Raw genomic sequence first — 19551 nt, forward strand, 5'->3', positions numbered from 1 at the left:
AATGGATCTTTCCATCATTTTTCCATGGAATGGCATTCGATGATTCCATGCCTGCTCCAGCCCGCTCCAGCTGCCCATTGGTGAGATGCAAGCTAGCAGCTTGTCCCGGTGATAACCGGTCTTTAAATCACGAGTTCCCCGCATACTTGCATACCATGCATACACCGTGTTTGCTCTCCCTTCCTCCTCATTTCCCCTCCTCCTCTTCTTCTTCTCTTCTTCTCACCTCCTCTCTTCGTTCGCTTCACTTTGAACTGCGAAGTACAATACATCAATATGCAATCATCGCTGCTGCTCCGGGTGAGGGCTCTCCCCAAACCCGCGTCGGTTCTCTCCCGTACAAAGACGGCGACGTACGCCACATACAAGGTTCCTCGAATTGACAATGAACCAAACGTGAGTTATCCTCATGCATTTGTTCTTTGTTGTGAGGAGCTTTGCTGATTTCGCAGAAACACTACGCTCCAGGCTCGCCGGACCGAAAAGCTCTCCAAGAGGCTTTGGCGCGAACGCAACAGAATGCTCCTCTGAGCGTCCCTCTAGTCATTGCGGGCAAGGAGGTGGGCAGCATCCAAGTTCCTCTCGTAGAGCTCAACTGACGTGCTCAGGTCAAATCCTCTTCATCACTAACACAATCGAACCCCGCCTCGCACGGCCCGGTGGCAACCTACTCCAATGCAACCGCCAAAGACGTCCAGGCGGCAATCGAGTCCGCCCTGGAAGCTCGCAAATCATGGGCCTCCACGCCGTTTGCCGATCGTGCCAGTGTTTTTCTTAAGGCTGCAGACCTGATCTCGACAAAGTACCGCTACGATGTGATGGCTCTGACCATGCACGGCCAGGGCAAGAATGCCTGGCAGGCGGAGATTGACTCTGCCGCTGAGCTTTGTGACTTCTTCCGATTTGGTGTTAAGTATGCGGAGGATCTGTATGCGCAGCAACCTGTGCACCATGCGCCGGGTGTTTGGAAGTAGGTCACCCCTCACGGCATGATTAGGGCTAGGCTAACAAGACAGCCGCGTCGAATACCGTCCGCTCGAGGGATTCGTTTACGCGATCAGTCCGTTCAATTTTACTGCCATTGGAGGTAATCTCGCTGGAGCTCCTGCACTGATGGGCAATGTCGTTGTCTGGAAGCCTTCCCCTTCCGCAATCGCATCCAACTGGCTCGTCCACCAGATCCTGCTCGAAGCCGGCCTCCCTAAGAACGTCATTCAGTTCGTTCCCGGCGAAGCTGAAGAGGTGACCAAGACCGTTCTCGACCACCCCGACTTCGCAGCCCTTCACTTCACCGGCAGCACCAATGTCTTCCGTAATCTGTACGGTCAGATCTCCACTGGCGTCGCAGCCGGCAAATACCGCAGCTACCCGCGCATTGTCGGCGAAACTGGCGGCAAGAACTTCCACCTCATTCACAAATCCGCCGACATCCGCAACGCCGCTGTGCAGACTGTCCGCGGTGCTTTTGAATACCAAGGCCAGAAGTGCAGTGCAACCTCTCGCGCCTATGTCGCGTCCTCTATCGCCGATTCCTTCCTCGAGCAGGTCGCCTCGGAAGCGAAGAGCCTAAAGGTCGGGCCCCCTTCGGACTTCACCAACTTTTGCGGGCCCGTCATCCATGAAGCCTCCTTCACCAAGCTCGCCAAGGTCATTGACGAGGCAAAGAACGACCCCGAGCTCGAACTCCTCGCTGGCGGCTCCTACGACTCCTCCAAGGGCTGGTACATCCAGCCCACCGTTTACCGCACCACTAACCCTGACCATCCGCTGCTGACGCGTGAACTTTTTGGTCCTATTCTCGTGGTGTATGCCTACCCTGACGCGACGGAGGCCGATTTTGCTCGTATTGCGCAGAAGATCGACGCAACAGGTGAATACGGCCTCACGGGCTCGGTGTTCGCTCAGGACCGCGAGGCTTTGGCGGTAGCCAACGACGTCCTCCGCAATGCGGCCGGTAACTTCTATATCAACTGCAAGAGTACCGGCGCAGTTGTGGGTCAGCAGCCGTTTGGGGGTGCAAGGGCGTCCGGTACCAATGATAAGGCGGGTAGTGGGAACCTGCTGAGCAGGTTTGTGAGCTTGCGGTCGATCAAGGAGGAGTTTGTTCCTACCTACAAGGTCGCTTATCCTAGCAACGAGGCGTGACTTGAGCTAGGCTTGTTTTAGGAGTTGTATTATTCCCCATCATGTTTGGTTGTGCTCTGTTTAAGATTCCGCATCCACGGCGTTATTTGATTCTATCTCTCGACATTGACGGAAAGTCATGACTGCATTATATACTCATTCTCGGTTGTCGTAATCAATCATATCATACCCTATTTACAACCACATCTTACTTTCAAACCCATCCTAAGCAGGTAGACACCTCTCAATAAATTTCTGAACAGCGTTCTTCGCCCTCCCTGCAAACTCTTTCAATTCATATTCCTTTCCACGCCCATCAGCCCCCCCATCGAAAATCTCCACCGAAAACCATCCTCTAAACCCGGTCTTCAGCACCGCGTTTCCCACAGCCTCAATAGGCAGATATCCTCCATCATACGGCATAGGCCTGTAATCATGGCTCCAGCGGCCTCTCGGCGCGGTCCCGTCCACAACTCCCTTCTCCAACGGCCTCGGTCTGCCTTCCCCATCAAGCGGGATATACGCATCCGAGATTTGCAGAAGATAGATCTTTTCCGGCGGAATTGTAGCAGCCAGCTCGGCCATACTGGCTCCAAACCTTTGACTCAATTCCTTCTCCTTCGTAACTGTGTCCTCTATCCGTCCAGAACTCGTCGTCGGATCCCCCCACTCCCCACCAGCAGACTGGAACGTATCAAGACAAAGGCCGATATTATCTCTATCAACAGCCCGCACAATCTCCCACACATCTTTCCAGTTCGGCGCATGGCTCGACCAGCACCAGTTCTCGTACGCGAGACGGAATCCCTTCGCGCCTAACAGATCAGCCAATTCTCTCAGGTCAGCAACAATATTTGCGCGTGGCCCTCGTCCTTGTTTCGGATCTGGTCGTGACTCTGACGGCGCCATCTTCTCCAGCGGCGTATCACTACTCCCAACCTGCAACATGCTAGTCCCGCACGCCTCCATAATCGATATCCACCCTTTCGCTCTTTCGAAAGCATCCTCTCTCTCCTTTGATCCCCTCGGCCACCCCTCAAAATTCGAGAACGGCTGCAACATGAGGATCTCCAGGCTATGCGCGATACACAGCTTTTTCACTTCTGCTGCGGCGATGCGGAGCGCGTCGTAGTCATTTTCTGAAACATCGCGATTATGCAGCGTGCATGCATATGCCAGGAGATCTGGAAACCCAAGTTCTATTCCGTTGAAGCCGGCGAGGTGTAGTGCAGAGAGCTTCTGGGGAAGGGGGATGGTGCTGGTGGTGGAGGGAGGGCCGAGGGAAACGGTTGCGTAGGAGAGAGGAATGGAAGTGGATGCTTTGGAGGACATTTTTCTTCTTGTCTTCTGTGTTTCGTTTTCTTAGAAATTTGTTCTTTGATCAGAAAAGCTTGTATAGCAACATACCAAGTGCAGCGGTTAGATGTATATCGGATAGCGCGGGATGATGTAACAATGAGGTTGAGCAGACCAGCTAGCTCAAAATCCAATGATTAGGTAGCCTATATGGGCAAAGCTTGAATTCGCCTTATTTTCGAGCGCTGGGATTAGACCCGTACCGTGTAATGATGTAAGATAATGGTTGTGATGCTATTTATATTCCAACCATCTGCCTACACTTTCCTTCCAAGCTATATCCTCTCCAAACAAATAGCGAATCACAAACACACATACCGCAACCATGCCATCGCAGGAAGAGATCGTCAAAAAATTCCAGCGCATCGGCATCGTCGGCTCCGGCAACATGGGGTCCATGATGGCGTTCGCTTTCTCAGAGATCGGGCTGGACGTCTCAATCTGGGACGTGAAATACGACAACGTGCAGCAGCTGCTCGAATCTGCCAAGAACACAAACTACAAGGGAAAGATCGAGGGGTTTAAGGATGTCTCAAAGTTCACGCAGAGCCTTGAGGGAAAGGGCGAGAGGAAGATCTTCCTGTTTAGTATCACACATGGCGATCCTGCGGATAGTGTGCTAGATATGATTAAGAAGGACTTGAAAAAAGGGGATATTATTCTTGATGGCGGGAACGAGAACTATCGGCGCACCGAGGCGAGACAAAAGATCTGCGAGGAGATCGATGTGAGTTGGATCGGACTCGGTGTGAGCGGTGGGTATCAGTCTGCGCGTCGGGGACCGAGTCTCTCGCCTGGTGGTGATAAGGAAGCATTGGACCTTGTTATGCCGCTACTAGAGCTGTATGCCGGTAAGGACGCGAAGAGTGGACAGCCTTGTGTGACGAGAATTGGACCGAAGGGGTCTGGACACTTTGTGAAGATGGTGCATAACGGCATTGAGGGGGGGATGCTGAGTACACTGGCCGAGGCGTGGTCCCTACTGCATTACGGGCGCGGAATGGGGTACGAGGAGATTGCGGATTTGTTCGAGAGCTGGAACAAAGAGGGGGAGTTGAGGAACAACTACCTGCTTGAGATTGGCGCTGAACTGCTCCGGGTGAAGAAGACGCCTCAGGGAGACGGGAAGGGAGAGGGCGTTGGTGATGGAGGCTATGTTCTCGATGACGTCCTGGATAAGGTAGTCCAGGATGACGATAACACCGAGGGAACGCCCTACTGGTCTGTCATGGAGTCTGCGAGCAGACATATCTCTGCACCGACGCTCGCAACAGCGCACTTCATGCGTATTGCCAGCGGGAACCGCATCGAGCGCCTTGAAGTCGCCAAGCAGCTTCGTATCCCATCTCCCTCACCCATTCGGGGGATGAAAGATATCGAAGCCTTCAAGGAACACCTGCACTCCGCCGTCTATTCCTCTTTTCTGACCTCCTTCTGCCAAGGCCTCGAACTGATCGCGCGTGCCTCCGAAGACGAAGGCTGGGACATTGATCTCGGCAAATGCCTTCAGATCTGGCGCTCAGGTTGCATTATCCGGTCTGAAGGGATCGCCGATATTCTGCAGCCTGCCGTGTCCGGAAACAAAGGTATCAAAAACATGAAATATATCGACACCGTCGCGCAGGAGCTGCACCGGACCTACCCCTCGTTGAAGGAGATCGTGATGGCAGCCACTGACTCAGACCACTATATCCCTGCTATTTCGGCGACATTGGAGTATCTGAAGTATGAAGGGGGAACGAACCTCCCGACGAAGTTTATGGAGGCCCAGATGGATTTCTTCGGCGCGCATGGCTATAATCTCCCTGGCGTACCGGGAGAGGACCCAGGACCTGTCAGTAAGGGCCCGCATCACTATGAGTGGAGGCCTGCGAAATAGATAGCGTTAGTCTAGTATTATAGACAAACTGGGTCTCTCTTCATTCCCCGACAAGTACGCGTTCGGTGACCAGAATTAACGTAATTACCCATTTAGTCACAGCATGGTAGTATGTTGATGACTGGGATAGTTTTCTAGTCTCTCAGGGGATGAAACATAGGTTCGTTGGAAGATAAGAGATGATGGAAGACAGAAGCAATCATACACTGTTAAGTGTTCCAATTTCTGGGCGAGGATAGAGTTGGTGCCTGAGGAACGGCACGTGGCGGGACGAGGGGCGGAGACTAAGTGAGCCAGAAGAGGGGCTGCCCCGCTGAGATTTTCTGCTTCAGCCCCAAATTGCGAATTCATCCAGCAACTCTCTCAGCTCCCTCTACTTTTCTTTTAAGTCGGTGGATGTTCCTTCGTTCCCTCTCCTCTCTAGACCCTTTCGAAAAATCGAGTCCCCGAAACAACTCGCACGCAGAATGGCTGCTCTGCCCGACACCTACGCCGGTCAGTCCTCAGACCCCTCGTAAGAACAAGGAGCTGACGTTGATGGTATATAGACCCCGTTCGTATCGCGGTCATCGGCGGTACTGGTCTGCGCGAACTCCCAGGCTTCACTCAAGTCGCCTCTCTCAACATTCAGACCCCATGGGGCACTCCCTCCTCCCCGATCACCATCCTGCACCACACCCACAAGGACAAGACCGTTGCCGTTGCCTTCCTCAGCCGACACGGTCTGCACCACCAGATCGCACCCCATGAGGTCCCCGCGCGGGCCAACATCGCCGCCCTGCGCTCCATCGGCGTCCGCACCATCATCGCCTTCTCCGCCGTCGGCAGTTTGCAGGAGGAGATCAAGCCGCGCGATTTCGTCGTCCCAGACCAGGTCATCGACCGCACAAAGGGCATCCGGCCGTTCACGTTCTTCGAGGGAGGCGTTGTCGGCCATGTTCCGTTCGGCGATCCCTTCGACGAGGGCGTTGCCAAGATCGTCCGCGCCTGCGGACACAGTCTCGAGGGTGAGGGAGTGAAGCTGCACGACCGCGGCACGCTGATCTGCATGGGTACGCTGCATCCCCCATCACCTGTTTTGACCAGCTACTAACTCCCGTATAGAAGGGCCCCAGTTCTCGACCCGCGCCGAAAGCAAGCTCTACCGCTCCTGGGGCGGCTCTGTGATCAACATGTCCTGTCTTCCCGAAGCCAAGCTCGCCCGCGAGGCTGAGATCGCCTACCAGATGATTTGCATGTCGACCGACTATGACTGCTGGCACGAGTCTACCGAGGACGTCACCGTCGAGATGGTCATGGGCAATATGAAGGCCAACGCGGTGAACGCAAAGCACTTTGTCACTGCTGTTCTTGACGAACTGGCGGATGACCGCAACGCGGAACTTGTCCAGGCGAAGCAATACGCGGGTGCGGTCAAGTTCGGGCTCAGCACAGCACAAGCCAACTGGTCGCCTGAGGCGAGGGAGCGGATGAACTGGCTTTTCCCGGGGTACTTTGAATAGATCTGTATATACGATATTTGCTGTTGATTCAGCGAGATATAGACCTTGAAGAGCTGGAATTAGAGCACGATTTATGACAGATATGCCAACAGTCCATTCCCAAACCTGTCGCGCACAAGCGTATCTCAAATCGGGCTGTCCCATTTGGGAACTGACCGAGTCGGCATTACCTATCTCTTTTCATCAAGTCTTCGATGTACTTACTGTACATGGCTGGGGCAGAGTGGAGACACGTGACTGCTTTTTTTCCTTTTTTTGCCCCTATTTTCAGGTTACGGCCTCGGCCTCCAACGCGTGTCAAGGGACTTTTGCTGCTGCATCCTTGACTAGACCGCAGGTTACGAGCCATATTGAAACTCCGGTATCAGGTCCGTGCCTGGCCTCTGCTCCAATTCAGCGCTGCGCCAGGCCCGGCCGGTGCCCTGATACGCGCTGTGGGAAATTAGCGTCTGAGCTGTGGCCCGAAAGAACTTTGTCTGATTGGCCGGCTCGCAAATGACGTCACAGAATTCATACGCTATCCCGTATTAGGAAGTATATGTTCTGTAAAGGCCCTAAAATCTCTTAGATGGATGCATCGTAGACGGTTTTCATCCTGACGGTGGGGAGGGAGGATCAAGAGACGAATAGCTGGACGTTTGTGAGTCTTCATTTAGATTAAGACGGGTGTATAAGAATGCGTGCGTTTGTCTGGTTGACGACTCCTTGTCTTCTATCGCAGTACAACCATCGCAGTACATCCAGCGCAGACACCAGCGCTCTATCTATCCTCCCTCTTTTCGTTCGTTCCAGGCTTCAAGTCCGTCCATTCGTTTTATTCCGTTCTTTCAAACAGTAAGTGCACCTCCCTTAGCTTGATCAGTGCTGCTTCTGAATCTCTCCCTGCTAATCCTCTTACCGCAGTAAATCAGATATCAGCAACCCCGACCTATCCCACCTATCCCACCTATCCATCCATCAAGAAACTTTTTACCGCGATGGCCCTCACAAAAGAAGTGCAAATCCTGATTGTGATTGTCGGGTGTGTTGTGGTCATTCTCCTGGGGTACTCAATCCACTACCTCGCAACGAACGGCTTCCAAGGGGAAAACGAGCCAAAGGAGATGAGCCACGAACAGAGACAGTATATGCGAGAGTTCCGACTCAAGCATATGAATTGGATGGCGAGGGACGCGAATGCAGGTAGAGGGTGGAAGAGGCCGCCGCTACCGGCTGAAGATTTGGAGAGCCAGAGGACGTCGGCGGGGTATTGAGGGAGAAAAATGGCTCTCCATTTACTAGGATCCATGGGGATTGTATGTTTTTCAGTGCATTTCTATGGCTGTGCATAGTTCTTTTCTGGTTGGGGGTCGGTGTTTTGGTGTTTTGTCTGGATTTGGATGAGTTAGGGCTAGCTGAATAATACTTGATCAGAACTTGGCTCCAGTTTGGTTTGTTTGCATGCATCAGCAGCAGCAGCAGTAGCAGTAGGAGTGTCATACGCGAAATAAGACTGAGTGAAGATCTTTGACTTTTGTAGAGCGTGATAGAGAAATTATAAATAGGCCTCTAGACAACTAACGCTAGGGCGTTCCTGGCCCGCTAACCGAGTGGGGGGTTCTTTACCCTCAAGCCTCACTTAATTGGGGCCATTTCAGCGCTCTCGAACTTCTCTCCAACTCTTCTCCTTGACACCTTGCTCCTCTCTTCCTTTATCTGTTTAAGTTGTCCAACATTGTGCGCTCTTTTTCCACACCGTGGCCCGTACCCCGTATCCGACCTTGGTCTAGACTTGGGGCCGGCGACAACCCTCGTGGTCCATCATGGCTCGACTCTCGTCTACAAAGACACCCGTTCCAACTGGTCTCTAGTTCGACACGCTTAAACCATGTTCCTGACGCCTTCACCACCTCATCCGCGGAGCCTCGGGCCCCTCAAATCTCGCCGCGGTTGCAAGGCCTGCAAGACGCGGAAGATCAAGTGTGACCAGCAGAAACCGTCGTGCCAGCGGTGCATCGCAGCAAGATACACTTGCGAGTACCCTAACCAAATGACCACCACCTATGCATCAGCCCCGTCGTCAACTACCTCATCCATCCTCGACCTCGATCTCGACGTCAGCCTCGACGTTTCAGGGTCGAGTCCCCTCGGTGCAGCGGGCGTCTGGCGCGAACGCCGTGCTTTCGCCTACTACTTCCACCATGCAGCACCCTATCTGGCGGGCGGACTGGACCAGTCCTTCTGGACAGTGACAGTGCCACGGATCTGTCGCGCCGAGACTGCGATTTGGGACGCAGTGAATGCGATAAGTACATTGTTCGAGTTTCCGGAGATGTGTCTAGACTTTGTCTTTTTGCGGCATGAAAAGACCCAATCTAGCCTTAATGATAAGCAAATCGAGGCGTTGGGCTGGTACTCGCGGTCCTTATCCAAGATCCAGAGCGGGATTGAGAGGGGCAACCTCAGTGTCCAAGTTGCGCTGGTCAGCTGCGTGCTGTTCATCTGCATTGAGATGGTGCAGGGCCATGTTGAAGAGGCGCTCGGGCTCTACGGGCAAGGCGTCCAGCTAATCCATGATCTGCGGGCTAAAGCCAGATATGCACCTCAGACTGCAAGTGACGTTGATTTTAGAGAGACTACAATTGTCCCGCTCTTCCTCCGTCTGGGAACGGCCGCGCTAGGGATCTCGGGCGTTCCGGTCGGCGATCTGCTCAGCGGACTTGACACGCAACAGGAGTATTTATTTCGCTCACTGGAAGACGCAAGAGACGGGCTTATCCCGCTGGCCGCAGAGGTGCAGATTTTCTGGAGGGACACAGGCCGTAACCCGTTTATTCGCGGTCCCGGGGGAGAACCAGCCATACCTTCATCTACAGAGGCCGAAGCAGCTGTTGCCCGAGCCCAACGAGACCGTCTCCAGGCACGTCTGGACGCCTGGTCCCGGGCCTATACGGCTCTGACGACGCTCCCGCGGTTCACGAGAACCCACCAACTTGCCGCGAAGTCAGAAATCAGCACCAGCATCGGCGCGATTCTCCTGACGTTCCACGCGACCCTATCAACAATTCTAGCTACTAGCCTCTCGCAGACAGCCTGCGTCTACGACTCGCATGTCCACTCCTACCGCACAATCATCGAACTAGCCAGTATCGCCCTGGAAAGCCTACGCAAACCGGACGGCACCCAGCCCGTCTTCACTTTTGAGCTTGGTGTGGGTTTGCCACTTTTCTGGACTGCATTGACATGTCGCGAGCCCGCGATAAGGCGGGAAGCACTGAAACTGCTGAGGATCGCGCCGCCAATGCAAGGTTTTAGTAAAGCGCAGGTTGGGCTTGCGCTTGCGGGCAGGATTGCAGAACTTGAGGAAGGGTTTGCGAGAGACTTGCTTTCGAAAACAGAGTCGCTCCAGGGCGAGAATCGAGGGGAGCTTTTAACATCGCCGTACAATAGCACCGAGGGAAAGGAAGCACCGGAAACGACAGTCATAAAGACGGATCCCTACATACCTGAAGAAGCACGGATCCAGCACTATGCCGTTTTTCGCCCGCGCGATCAGCCGCATATCCTGGGGCCGCATGAACATGATATGTCAAAATGGGGAAAAAGTCCAGACCAGCTATTCCTGCGGTTTACAAGGAATCGGTGGAAAGAGGAGAGCAGCGGGTGGATGCTGAGCGATGAGTGTGTCCCAATGAGCCCGGACGAGGGTTACGCGGCATGAGGTGCTGTTTACCAGACGAGCATCTGATGGTAGTAAGTGCGGGTTGCACCAGAACTAGGTAACACGAGCATGGCATTCAGCTTTCATCGCCCCGGCCGTATTCTTATGCTTTCAACCGGCGCGTTTTTACCTCTTAATCCGAATCTGCAAGTCGCGGTCTCTGCGGGAGACATCGTTGCTTGAGCATGGATTAGCATCTTGCCGGAATACCTGGCTAATAGACCGCTCGGGTCAAAGGGAGAACAAACCGGTGGATAGAGTAGTAGCATTACCAAGCATTCCGTCGTTGAACCCTTGGGTGCTCAGTAGTCGTTCAGCCCTAACTGAAACTCTGGGCTACGGAAAGCGCGTATGGCCTTGAGTCTCTCATTCCTTCCTCACTCTAATACAAGACCATCGAGCTGTAGAATCCAGCTGCGTCCTCACACATACTCTGGAGGGCCATTGGTTAGTACTTTCTCACCAGATAACCGACTGCCGGCAGCTGGCTCTTATGTATAACCGTCAAACTCTGGTCCCAGCCACGAGCGCCTCAGCATACTATAAGTCCTGGCGGATTGTCACCAGCGAATTTTCAAGACGCTATCGTATTGTATATCTTACCTGGGATTGTCTAGAATTCAGGCCTGACATGAACTTCTCATCAGATCCCTCTGACTCGAGGCTGATTCATCTTTACAACAATCAGTGGGCTCCATTCATGGTCAAAGAGAGTTATGGCCCTCCATGTTAGCCAGATTCTCAGTTAAATGTGGTCCTATAGCACTTGGCTGCAGAAAACGTAGGTCTGCACGATTGCTTTCTATCTAGCAAATATACTGCTTGAACACTATTGGATTATCCCAACTCTCTCTTATGGTTTCAGATCCGATTCCAAAAGCAGGGAAGAACGGCCTACAGAACAGACACTACATATTTCTGCGCTCCAATGGAACTCTCGCGGTAGATTGCCTTACTTCAATGGAGTACGGTCTGGCGCCAACGTTCCTGGTAAGCGGCAAGTAGGTCAAGGATCATGTATTGCCGTACCAGCGAAATTCACGTACTGTACTCCGTACCGTATGACTGTATGGCTTTCTTTACCATACAAACAACTCAACTAGATACAAAAGAAACGTGCAATACATATACAGGCTAGCATGACTGGCATTAGGGTTCGCAATACGGGTGCAATGACAACAAAACTACTTTCAAATCTGTATACTCACGAATTCGCCTCCACTGGTCGAAACCGCATCATCAGCGGTGGCTTCTGCCACAGCTGCTTGAGCCTAGCCTCCTCTACCCAGTCCCCGCTCCCACCAACTGCATCCTCCGCCAGCTCCCAGTCAAACGCGAGCACTGCCTTGGCCAAGGCAATGCGCATCTCGACCCACGCTAGAGTCACGCCAATGCACATGCGCGGCCCGATGCTAAAGGGCACCGTGTACGGCTTCTGGCCATCGCACCACCGCTCCGGCTCGAATGCGTCCGGACGGGCGCCGACGGTGCGTGCGTCGTGGTGGATGGTCCAGACGTCGGCCGAGACGTACACCCCGCCTGGGACGAAGGTGCCGTCGACGGTCTCGCCGCCGGCCGGGCTGATGCGGGGCGGGCCCACTGGCGACGGGGGGAACAGCCGCATTGTCTCTTCGAGCACGGCGTTGAGGTAGGGAAGCCGTGCGGTGGCGTCGCCGGTAACATCGGCAGGGCTGGCAAAAGCGCCTCGCACCTCGGCGCGGAGCCGCTCGAGACAGTGCGCGTGTGCCGGCTGCGAGAGGTACCACAGCGTGGCTGTCAGTGCCGTGGCGCTGGTCTCCGCGCCGGCCGTGAGCAGGACCATCGCCTGGTCGGCGAGCTCTGTGTCGGACATGCCGCCGGCGCGGATCGCGTGGGCAAGGAAGTCGTCGACATCGCTACGTGCAGGCCCTGATTCAATGCGCTTGCGTGTCAGGGCGAGCGTCATGGCGCCGTGCTGGGCGACGGACTCAACGGCTGCCCGCGCGGTCGACGAGATATATGGCATCCAGCGTAGCAGCGGGCCGACAAAGGCAAGCCGTTTGCGCAGATTGAAGATGGAGCCACTGTACGTCGCGTCCAGGAGGATGGACACCCAGGGATGGCTCTTGTTGTTGCGGGTCGCATTGAACGACTGGCCAAAGGTGAGTTCTCCGATGATATCAAACGTCAACCACTCGAACCACTTGGAGACATCAACGGGGACGGCCCCGCTGCGGCCGCGGGCCGCAACCTGGGTTACCCAGAGGTCGACGTGCGCGTGTACGATCGGCTCCTGGGTGCGCACGGCCGAGGGGCGGAACTGGGGCGCGAAGATCTTGTGCTGGCGGGCGTGCTCTTCTGGGTCCAGCACGAAGGCGATGTTCGGGTGCCCGTTGTCATAGAACCGGTCGGACTTGGGGAACAGCTTGCGAGTCTTGGACGGCGCCCCGTAGATATCGCGAAACGCCTGTGCGGTCGCAAACGAGAGCTCGTTCGGCGCGATGCGCACAATGTCCCCGTACCGGCAATGCGCCTCTTGGATCTTGCGGTTCCAGAGTCCGCCCGTCCAGGCCGACGCATACCACAGCTCTGAGACCGCTGCGAGCAGCGGGCCCGGGTACTTGGACAGCGGATGGAACCAGTAGAGGTAGGCATATGAGGCCAGCCAGTACATGGCCACCAGGGCAGCCACGCCCGCTGCGAGCGTGGCCGCAGGCAGCGAGAGAATCGATTCGAGTGCCATTGCCACGATGCGGCGAGAATGCATCCAGGTCCAGAGAAGAGGTTACGGCTATATTAATAGGTCTTGTGGACGACATCTCCAACGGCTGTGGACAAGACCACTGGCAGCCTGGACCCCTCGACCCCCGCTGCTCGGATTTTTTTCTCCTTGGTGCCGCTGACGGTATACGACTTGGCTTGGAGACAAAGTACCTTACTGCCTAGGAGGACGGAAGTGACCTGATCCTGTTGGCGCGCCAATCAGCGCGCTGCAGATTACTTGGAGACACGGCACGGCGTTGATAGGTACATAATCGCAAAGACTGAATCATGCAAGGAGGGGGTTAGTGGGTCGACGGCCCCCAACGACTGCGCCAAATAGCGGCAGCTGCTATTCTCCCGGGCCCGCTGCTTGGACCGGTCCGCTGTCTCTGTCCTGTCAAGTTCAAGGCCCAGGTTGCGTGGAATGAAGGCTCCTGCACTGGACTCTGCCCGCTCTTCTCAGCCGATGGAGTCAGCCGACGGTGCTATGGTGGCCATTCTCACTCGCCCGGTGCTTCTCCTCGTGCTGTTCCTGCTCTTGCTCTTGGTGCCGTTCCTAGTGGTGCTCCTGCTGTTCCTTCTGCTCCTGATGCCGCGCCGAACGGCCCCCGGCTAGTGCCTCGCACTCTGCAAGCTCGTGCTTTAGTCCCTCGTACCCCGGTCAGGGGCGCAAGGCGTCCGCGCTAGAGCAAGCCATGGAGCCACCGGCCCCGTATAAGAGGTCGACCCCGGTTAGTGGAGCCAGCTGGACGGCGCCGACCGTTTATTGACAGCCGATCTGTGTCAGGCAGACCGGGATCCGGATCCGCCAGTGTATCTATCAGATTAATAACCGAACAGTGGTCCCGTCATCGTTTGAAAAGTCTGTACATACCGTTCGCTTAGGTGAGGTCAGGTTTAGCCTACATGGTGCTTGTAGCTATTGAGATCTCACATAAATACTTGATACGGAGTAGACGGCTTCATCATGTAGTAGCCAAGACCCTTCCACCTATCTCTCTCCTTTATCCCCTTCCCAAGTTTCTCGTCCCAGTACTTGACCTTCTTCGCAGACTGTGCCTCTCCTTGCTCGGGCGTGAGGCCCAATATTCCTCATCATGGCATCGTCCTCAGATACCATCTACATGGCCGACCCGCCAGCCGGTGTGCAGCGGCTCAACGGCGACTCCATCCAGCCTAACATGGCGGCGTGCGCCATCACCACGGCGCTGATTGCCGTCGCCATCGTCGGGCTCCGTCTGTATACGCGCTTCTTCCTCACGGCGGCGCGGTTCCAGATCGACGATGCGTTCGTTTGCTGTGCGGCAGTATGCTCGATCATGCTAATCCCGATATCGTATGAAAGTCTGTTCGCCCAATATTTGCATAGCGTTTAGATGATGGGCTGACACTGTCGAGTATAGTCATGCAAGCTGGTGTCGGTCTGCATATGTGGGAAGTCACTATGGCGCAGTATAATCCTGGTCTGGGAATTGTGAGTGCCTCTCGTACATACCTATCTACGTAAGTCTGCATACTAAACCAGAGCAGTGGACCCTCGTAGCAACAATCTTCTATGCATGGGCCGTGATCCTGTCCAAACTCTCCATCCTAGCCTTCTACCTGCGCCTCTCGCCCCAGCTCTGGTTCCGCGCGCTCACGTTTCTGCTCATGGGGATCTCAATCTGCTACGTCCTCATATACACCTTCCTCTTCATATTCCGCTGCAACCCGATCCCCAAGAACTGGGACATCACTATCACGACGGGCTCCTGCATCAATACCCGCACGATCATGACGGTTCTCAGCATCGCCAACATCGTCATGGACATCTTCACCCTCATCCTCCCGATCCCCGTTATCATGAGACTGAACATGCGTCTTGCGCAGCGGGTGTCAGTCGTGCTGATTTTCAGCTCGGGTGTGTTCGTCTGTGCGATTGCGATCCAGCGCACGGTGCAGATGCTGTCGGCCCTGGAGTCGAAGGACTACACGTGGGATATCACCGAGCAGTTCTACTGGTCATATATAGAGGTCAACGCGGGAATTCTGTGTGCGAGCGTGCCGGCATTGAAGCCCTTCGCGAAGAGGCACCTCGTGAGTATGTTCGGGTCCTCGCAGCGGTACCGGTTACAGTATCAGGAAAGGAACGGCGCGTTTGGGCTGGAAGCGTCGGGTGGGCAACCGGCAGTGGGAACGGAGCAGGAGACCGATGCGATTCTGTTGAGGGTGACGCCAAAAAGGGGGAGTTATACGCGGTTTTAGGTGTTTTTGCGTCTCTCCATTTATATGGTGGGTTAGGGCAGCTGTCTCCCTCAACCATAAACAAAAGGTTCAACTTGTCGGACATAAAGCCATCATCTAAGGCGGCCAGCTCAATTTTTTCTGCACTGCATCTGTGTTCGAGCATGGAAGTCGTTTTCTTTGGGATTTTCTTTGGGATTTTCTCTGGGTTTTCTTTGGTTAGCAGATCGTGAATCATGCACCTCCGGCTAGAGCGCACAGAATCCTGATAGCCATGTCCCTGCCTTGAGGGTGTCAAGCTCTAAGTGCCCACTACATACCCTTTATTACTACTTGGATATAACCGGTTTTAGATTATTCTATGAAAGTGCTTGTTGAATAGAACGTTAAAATTAAACTAGATGGCCTAATAGTCAGGGAGGGACAAGGAGATCTAGTAGAAACTAATAGAACCTGCTTAGTACCTGCTAATATAGGAACTACATCTGGTTGATTGCAGCTATACTTGTTTTATAGGCTGGGCTTAACCTGTAGGAAGAGCCCTACTAGTTTAGATAACCGCCTCAAGTCCCAAGGCCGCTACAAATATGATAAACCCCCACTGGGCCAAAAGGGGTGACCACTTTAGAGAGCTAAATTCGACTGATAGACTGGCTGTCAATCGTAAAATTAGGTAGTACTTCGTGGGCTATCGAGGTGGCCACCAGTGTCGATTTTGGTCATTGACCGAGGGCTGCAACGAACGAATGTAATGAGGGTTATGGTCTCGTTATGATTCGTATATGCAATTCACAATTTCCGCGGCTTCAAAAGATGGTCACTTATGAATAGGAGATATGACCAGTCATAAACGCAATTTGATATGTCAATGAGGGCACGACATTGATTAGTAAAAAGAGATTCCCTCCGGTGGCCACAATATTGGGCGTCCTCTGCGGAGCCCCTCGTCTACCTCCCGATCTTGTCCCCAGCATAACCGAAGTCCAGGCGGCTCGATATTTCCATCTGTTAACATGTCTACATTAACAATGGCCCGATGCCCGGGCTGGGATTTGGATGCCCAAAAGGTATGTGCTATGCCCGGATGCCATCTGGGTCTCACGTCATGAAAACTTGCTAATTGGGAAGATATCTGCGTATAAAAGCTCTACCAGGAGACAAATAAGCTTTTCTTACGTCAAAATGTCTCGGCATCAAAAAATGAGGCTTGTCATTCCTGAGCCCCGCTACTTGGTTGGGTGCAGCCTGGGACCATCACTCGCAGGCGCCAGCCGGTACCTCTAGGGAGCGGTAGAAGCCGCATAGACGTATCCACTGTAAGAGCCTGGCTAGTCTCATTTCAAGATGGATCACACTCGTTAGTCCCAGGCGGAGGAGCTGTATGGAATCCTTTGAGTCAAGCCCATTCTCGCATGATTATAGGTGTGACGCTCACGCACAGAGTTCATATTCTCAAACGAACACTACCAAATAATCCTAATGCTTGCTCCCATGGACAATGGTGTTTAAAATTGGGGGTGCGCTTAAATGTGTCTCTAGACTGGCAGGTTAATATCAATAGGCTAGCGACAGGGCAGCCTTCGTAGGTGTTTTCATGTTGAATGAGTGACTGTGACTAGGTAGGAGACCGTATCTGCTTGCTACCACAGCTTCTTTACCGTAATAAGAGAGAAACGCGGGCAACTGTACGGTTTGCCGAAGGATGGCAAGCTATAAGAGTCATGATTCTTGCCAGGATGCAATGGAGGCTGCTCCAGGGTATACTCAAAGTGTCACCCTCCAACCCTTGACCTAGCTCCGCATCATTCTCTTTGACGTTGCGAGCATCAGTTTTCCTTCAGACAGGTCTTACACGTCTATACTGCCGATTACATTGGCGGTCAGACCTTGTTGTCTCTATGTCGAAACAGATTAGTCAAAACGAAGAGACTAGGAAGGGCTGACGTACCACGTTTGTGGAATATCCTCCAGGGCATGACACAAAAGCGAGACACCAAGGATCCTCTTGGCCACGTCTGTAGTTAGGACCAAGAAGAAAATGGGACGATTGCAATTAGAGGCCTGGCAAGGTTCAAACCAGAATGCTGTAATGCAAATGTTCTGCTGAGACCTCGGGTTATGCTTAATAGTACACCCAATCCCTTTCAAGTCTCCTACCAATATACCCACTAGCTTGACATGTTATTAGGTAGCATTCTAGGAGGGTATTTTTCTTTTTACTTAGTCTAAAATACTAGAAATTAAAGAAGGTTTACCTGCGTCTAAGATGTAGGTGATTCCTTCAAATAAGAATATTTATATTTACGATGCTTCAATGTACCCTACCATTAATTTACTGTCTGTTTCTATCATGCCTGTTACCTGGTAGAATACAAAAGAATATACCACCTGCATCATGAGAAACTCCACTGGGTATTTCTCCAGTAAATTAGGCACAAGTTCAAGCAGTCGGGTTTGAATCTACAGGCGATTATAGCATTGCAGAAATCCCAAATTCTGGACTCAATCCAGCAATTTTCCAATCCAGTAGAGTAATCCTAAATTGCGAGCTTCCGTCGTGATTCCCGAGCCTTTTAACCATATTATTCTTCGGCGAAGGTCGCCCTGGGTGAAAACAGTGCGGCGGCCGTTGAGAGCCCAAAAGTTCATACTTCGCAATGATCGAATTTATGGGTCTGACTCTGTCTGGCGGGGATTTTCAATGACTGCAAGATTAAAGTCGGCCTGGTTTGCAAAAGGGACCAGAGATTTTAGGGTTGAGACCGTTGGTCCAGAATACTCCATCAAGGTAGGGCCGGCGATTCAACATCCCTAAGTATTCTGGTGCCGGTACACTGCGTAACTTTGTAATTGCGTCTTTGGTCAACTTGCATATTGCAGATTCTTCAACAGGATCAATGGATGGTAGTATTTTGAAGTGTACCACCTGGGAGATATTCCATGATTATATAAGTCTTATTGGTGTCCTGGTCCCGGAAGGCTGCGTGGATTTTGGGGACTGGAACTCTGCTGTTTACAGCGAGAAACTCCATGTTCTCAGTCTCGATGAGGGCAGGCCAAGGTCATCTTTACGGCGATGCTCGTTCAACCGCACGACTTTCGCGGACGCGTTGGGCGGGCTCATCAGTTCCGTCGCGGCCTCGATCTCAGCGACCATTGGTAGGCAGACGGCCTCAGGAGCCGGTTCTTTTGGCATCTAGCTTGTATGAAAGCAAAGATATAGCACTGCAGCAGGCTGAAATGGTTGAGATAATTTGACCTGACGGTTTGTTGATATAGATGGAGGAATCATGATCATAACGGCATGGTTGTTTTGGAAGCTCTATATTTCCTTTCTGCATGTGCTCGGTCTCGCTCTCGTCGTTTAGTAGGCTGCTGGAAGGGATAGCTTTTTTTTTTTTTTTTTTGGCTGTGTATACCAGCTCACCTGCAATCACGTTGACTGTGAGCTGGCTTTCTCTTTCTGGACATCTTGGTGCCGTGCAGTCCTGTGTAATATCCGCAGGTTTCTTGCGCTTTGCAGTCCTTGTATGTTCATATATCTGGTATTTAAAGCATTGTCAGCTCTTACAGCTCATGATATAGCACTTACAGGCCAAGTTATTATGCTAACACTTGTAACGGGCGTAGGTAGTATTGTTTTCAACTAGCTGTCCTGTATTCACGAGTATCACAAGCTTAGAGAAAGAAACAAGAGATAGAAGCGCAGATTCTTCCTCCTCCTTTTTATCAACCTTTCCCAATCATACGTCAAGACTTCCGACTTCCCGGACTTGCATGCCGACGGATCTCTTTCCCGAAGTTACGAGGACGGATCTCTTTTCCTACGAGGCCGCAATTCCGAGGCTGTACACTGGTGTTGCAGAGACCTTTTAGAACCAGGTTGAGGGCATGGCCGACAACCAAGATCCAGGCCATATCCTGTGACAACACTGGCCTATTCAGTGTAATAATATTTTTCCTTTTCTTTTTTTTTTTTTTTCTATTTTTTTTTTTACAAGAATTAGTTGTCAGGCTGAGTAATA

General features: G+C 52.9%; 8 protein-coding genes across 8 annotated transcripts; 5 read left to right on the forward strand and 3 right to left on the reverse strand.

Moving 5' to 3' along the window:
• The first annotated feature begins 80 nt into the window (after positions 1 to 80).
• Positions 81 to 2266, forward strand: prnC (delta-1-pyrroline-5-carboxylate dehydrogenase prnC). Its single transcript, XM_073735994.1, has 4 exons — positions 81 to 396; positions 453 to 560; positions 609 to 970; positions 1017 to 2266. Exons 1-4 carry the CDS (start codon positions 277 to 279, stop codon positions 2143 to 2145), a joined length of 1719 nt encoding a protein of 572 aa, XP_073598565.1. The 5' UTR covers positions 81 to 276; the 3' UTR covers positions 2146 to 2266.
• Positions 2267 to 2335: 69 nt separating this feature from the next.
• On the reverse strand, positions 2336 to 3456 carry BDW70DRAFT_165809 (sugar phosphate isomerase/epimerase family protein; the record flags this gene model as incomplete). Its single annotated transcript, XM_073741832.1, has 1 exon — positions 2336 to 3456. One exon carries the CDS (start codon positions 3454 to 3456, stop codon positions 2350 to 2352), a length of 1107 nt encoding a protein of 368 aa, XP_073598566.1. The 3' UTR covers positions 2336 to 2349.
• A 349-nt stretch (positions 3457 to 3805) lies between these two features.
• On the forward strand, positions 3806 to 6861 carry BDW70DRAFT_148505 (6-phosphogluconate dehydrogenase, decarboxylating; the record flags this gene model as incomplete). Its single annotated transcript, XM_073738876.1, has 3 exons — positions 3806 to 5318; positions 5908 to 6411; positions 6464 to 6861. 3 exons carry the CDS (start codon positions 3806 to 3808, stop codon positions 6859 to 6861), a joined length of 2415 nt encoding a protein of 804 aa, XP_073598567.1.
• A 563-nt stretch (positions 6862 to 7424) lies between these two features.
• Positions 7425 to 8328, forward strand: BDW70DRAFT_9520 (uncharacterized protein). Its single transcript, XM_073745264.1, has 2 exons — positions 7425 to 7695; positions 7765 to 8328. The coding sequence occupies exons 1-2, from the start codon at positions 7538 to 7540 to the stop codon at positions 8045 to 8047; spliced, it is 441 nt and encodes a 146-aa protein (XP_073598568.1). The 5' UTR covers positions 7425 to 7537; the 3' UTR covers positions 8048 to 8328.
• Positions 8329 to 8570: 242 nt separating this feature from the next.
• On the forward strand, positions 8571 to 10837 carry BDW70DRAFT_165815 (Zn(II)2Cys6 transcription factor domain-containing protein). Its single transcript, XM_073741833.1, has one exon. It carries the CDS (start codon positions 8729 to 8731, stop codon positions 10559 to 10561), a length of 1833 nt encoding a protein of 610 aa, XP_073598569.1. The 5' UTR covers positions 8571 to 8728; the 3' UTR covers positions 10562 to 10837.
• A 928-nt stretch (positions 10838 to 11765) lies between these two features.
• On the reverse strand, positions 11766 to 13283 carry BDW70DRAFT_157764 (cytochrome P450; the record flags this gene model as incomplete). Its single annotated transcript, XM_073740409.1, has 1 exon — positions 11766 to 13283. One exon carries the CDS (start codon positions 13281 to 13283, stop codon positions 11766 to 11768), a length of 1518 nt encoding a protein of 505 aa, XP_073598570.1.
• Positions 13284 to 14400: 1117 nt separating this feature from the next.
• On the forward strand, positions 14401 to 15547 carry BDW70DRAFT_157765 (uncharacterized protein; the record flags this gene model as incomplete). Its single annotated transcript, XM_073740410.1, has 3 exons — positions 14401 to 14647; positions 14707 to 14777; positions 14834 to 15547. The coding sequence occupies 3 exons, from the start codon at positions 14401 to 14403 to the stop codon at positions 15545 to 15547; spliced, it is 1032 nt and encodes a 343-aa protein (XP_073598571.1).
• A 2449-nt stretch (positions 15548 to 17996) lies between these two features.
• BDW70DRAFT_148509 (uncharacterized protein) lies at positions 17997 to 18722 on the reverse strand (the record flags this gene model as incomplete). Its single annotated transcript, XM_073738877.1, has 4 exons — positions 17997 to 18211; positions 18269 to 18409; positions 18450 to 18567; positions 18621 to 18722. The coding sequence occupies 4 exons, from the start codon at positions 18720 to 18722 to the stop codon at positions 17997 to 17999; spliced, it is 576 nt and encodes a 191-aa protein (XP_073598572.1).
• Between the last annotated feature and the right edge of the window lie 829 nt (positions 18723 to 19551).

Source organism: Aspergillus foveolatus (genome assembly GCF_047715535.1).
Source record: "Aspergillus foveolatus strain CBS 279.81 unplaced genomic scaffold BDW70scaffold_10, whole genome shotgun sequence".
In the NCBI taxonomy this organism is placed as follows: domain Eukaryota; kingdom Fungi; phylum Ascomycota; class Eurotiomycetes; order Eurotiales; family Aspergillaceae; genus Aspergillus; species Aspergillus foveolatus.

What these genes read in the sequence shown, in the direction of transcription:
- BDW70DRAFT_9520 (XM_073745264.1), top strand. Translation starts at nt 7,538, where the DNA reads ATGCGTGCGTTTGTCTGGTTGACGACTCCTTGTCTTCTATCGCAGTAC. An exon ending in TTATTCCGTTCTTTCAAACA is followed by an intron (nt 7,696 to 7,764) that starts GTAAGTGCACCT and finishes CTCTTACCGCAG; the next exon opens with TAAATCAGATATCAGCAACC.
- BDW70DRAFT_165815 (XM_073741833.1), top strand. Translation starts at nt 8,729, where the DNA reads ATGTTCCTGACGCCTTCACCACCTCATCCGCGGAGCCTCGGGCCCCTC.
- prnC (XM_073735994.1), top strand. Translation starts at nt 277, where the DNA reads ATGCAATCATCGCTGCTGCTCCGGGTGAGGGCTCTCCCCAAACCCGCG. An exon ending in TAGTCATTGCGGGCAAGGAG is followed by an intron (nt 561 to 608) that starts GTGGGCAGCATC and finishes TGACGTGCTCAG; the next exon opens with GTCAAATCCTCTTCATCACT. An exon ending in CATGCGCCGGGTGTTTGGAA is followed by an intron (nt 971 to 1,016) that starts GTAGGTCACCCC and finishes CTAACAAGACAG; the next exon opens with CCGCGTCGAATACCGTCCGC.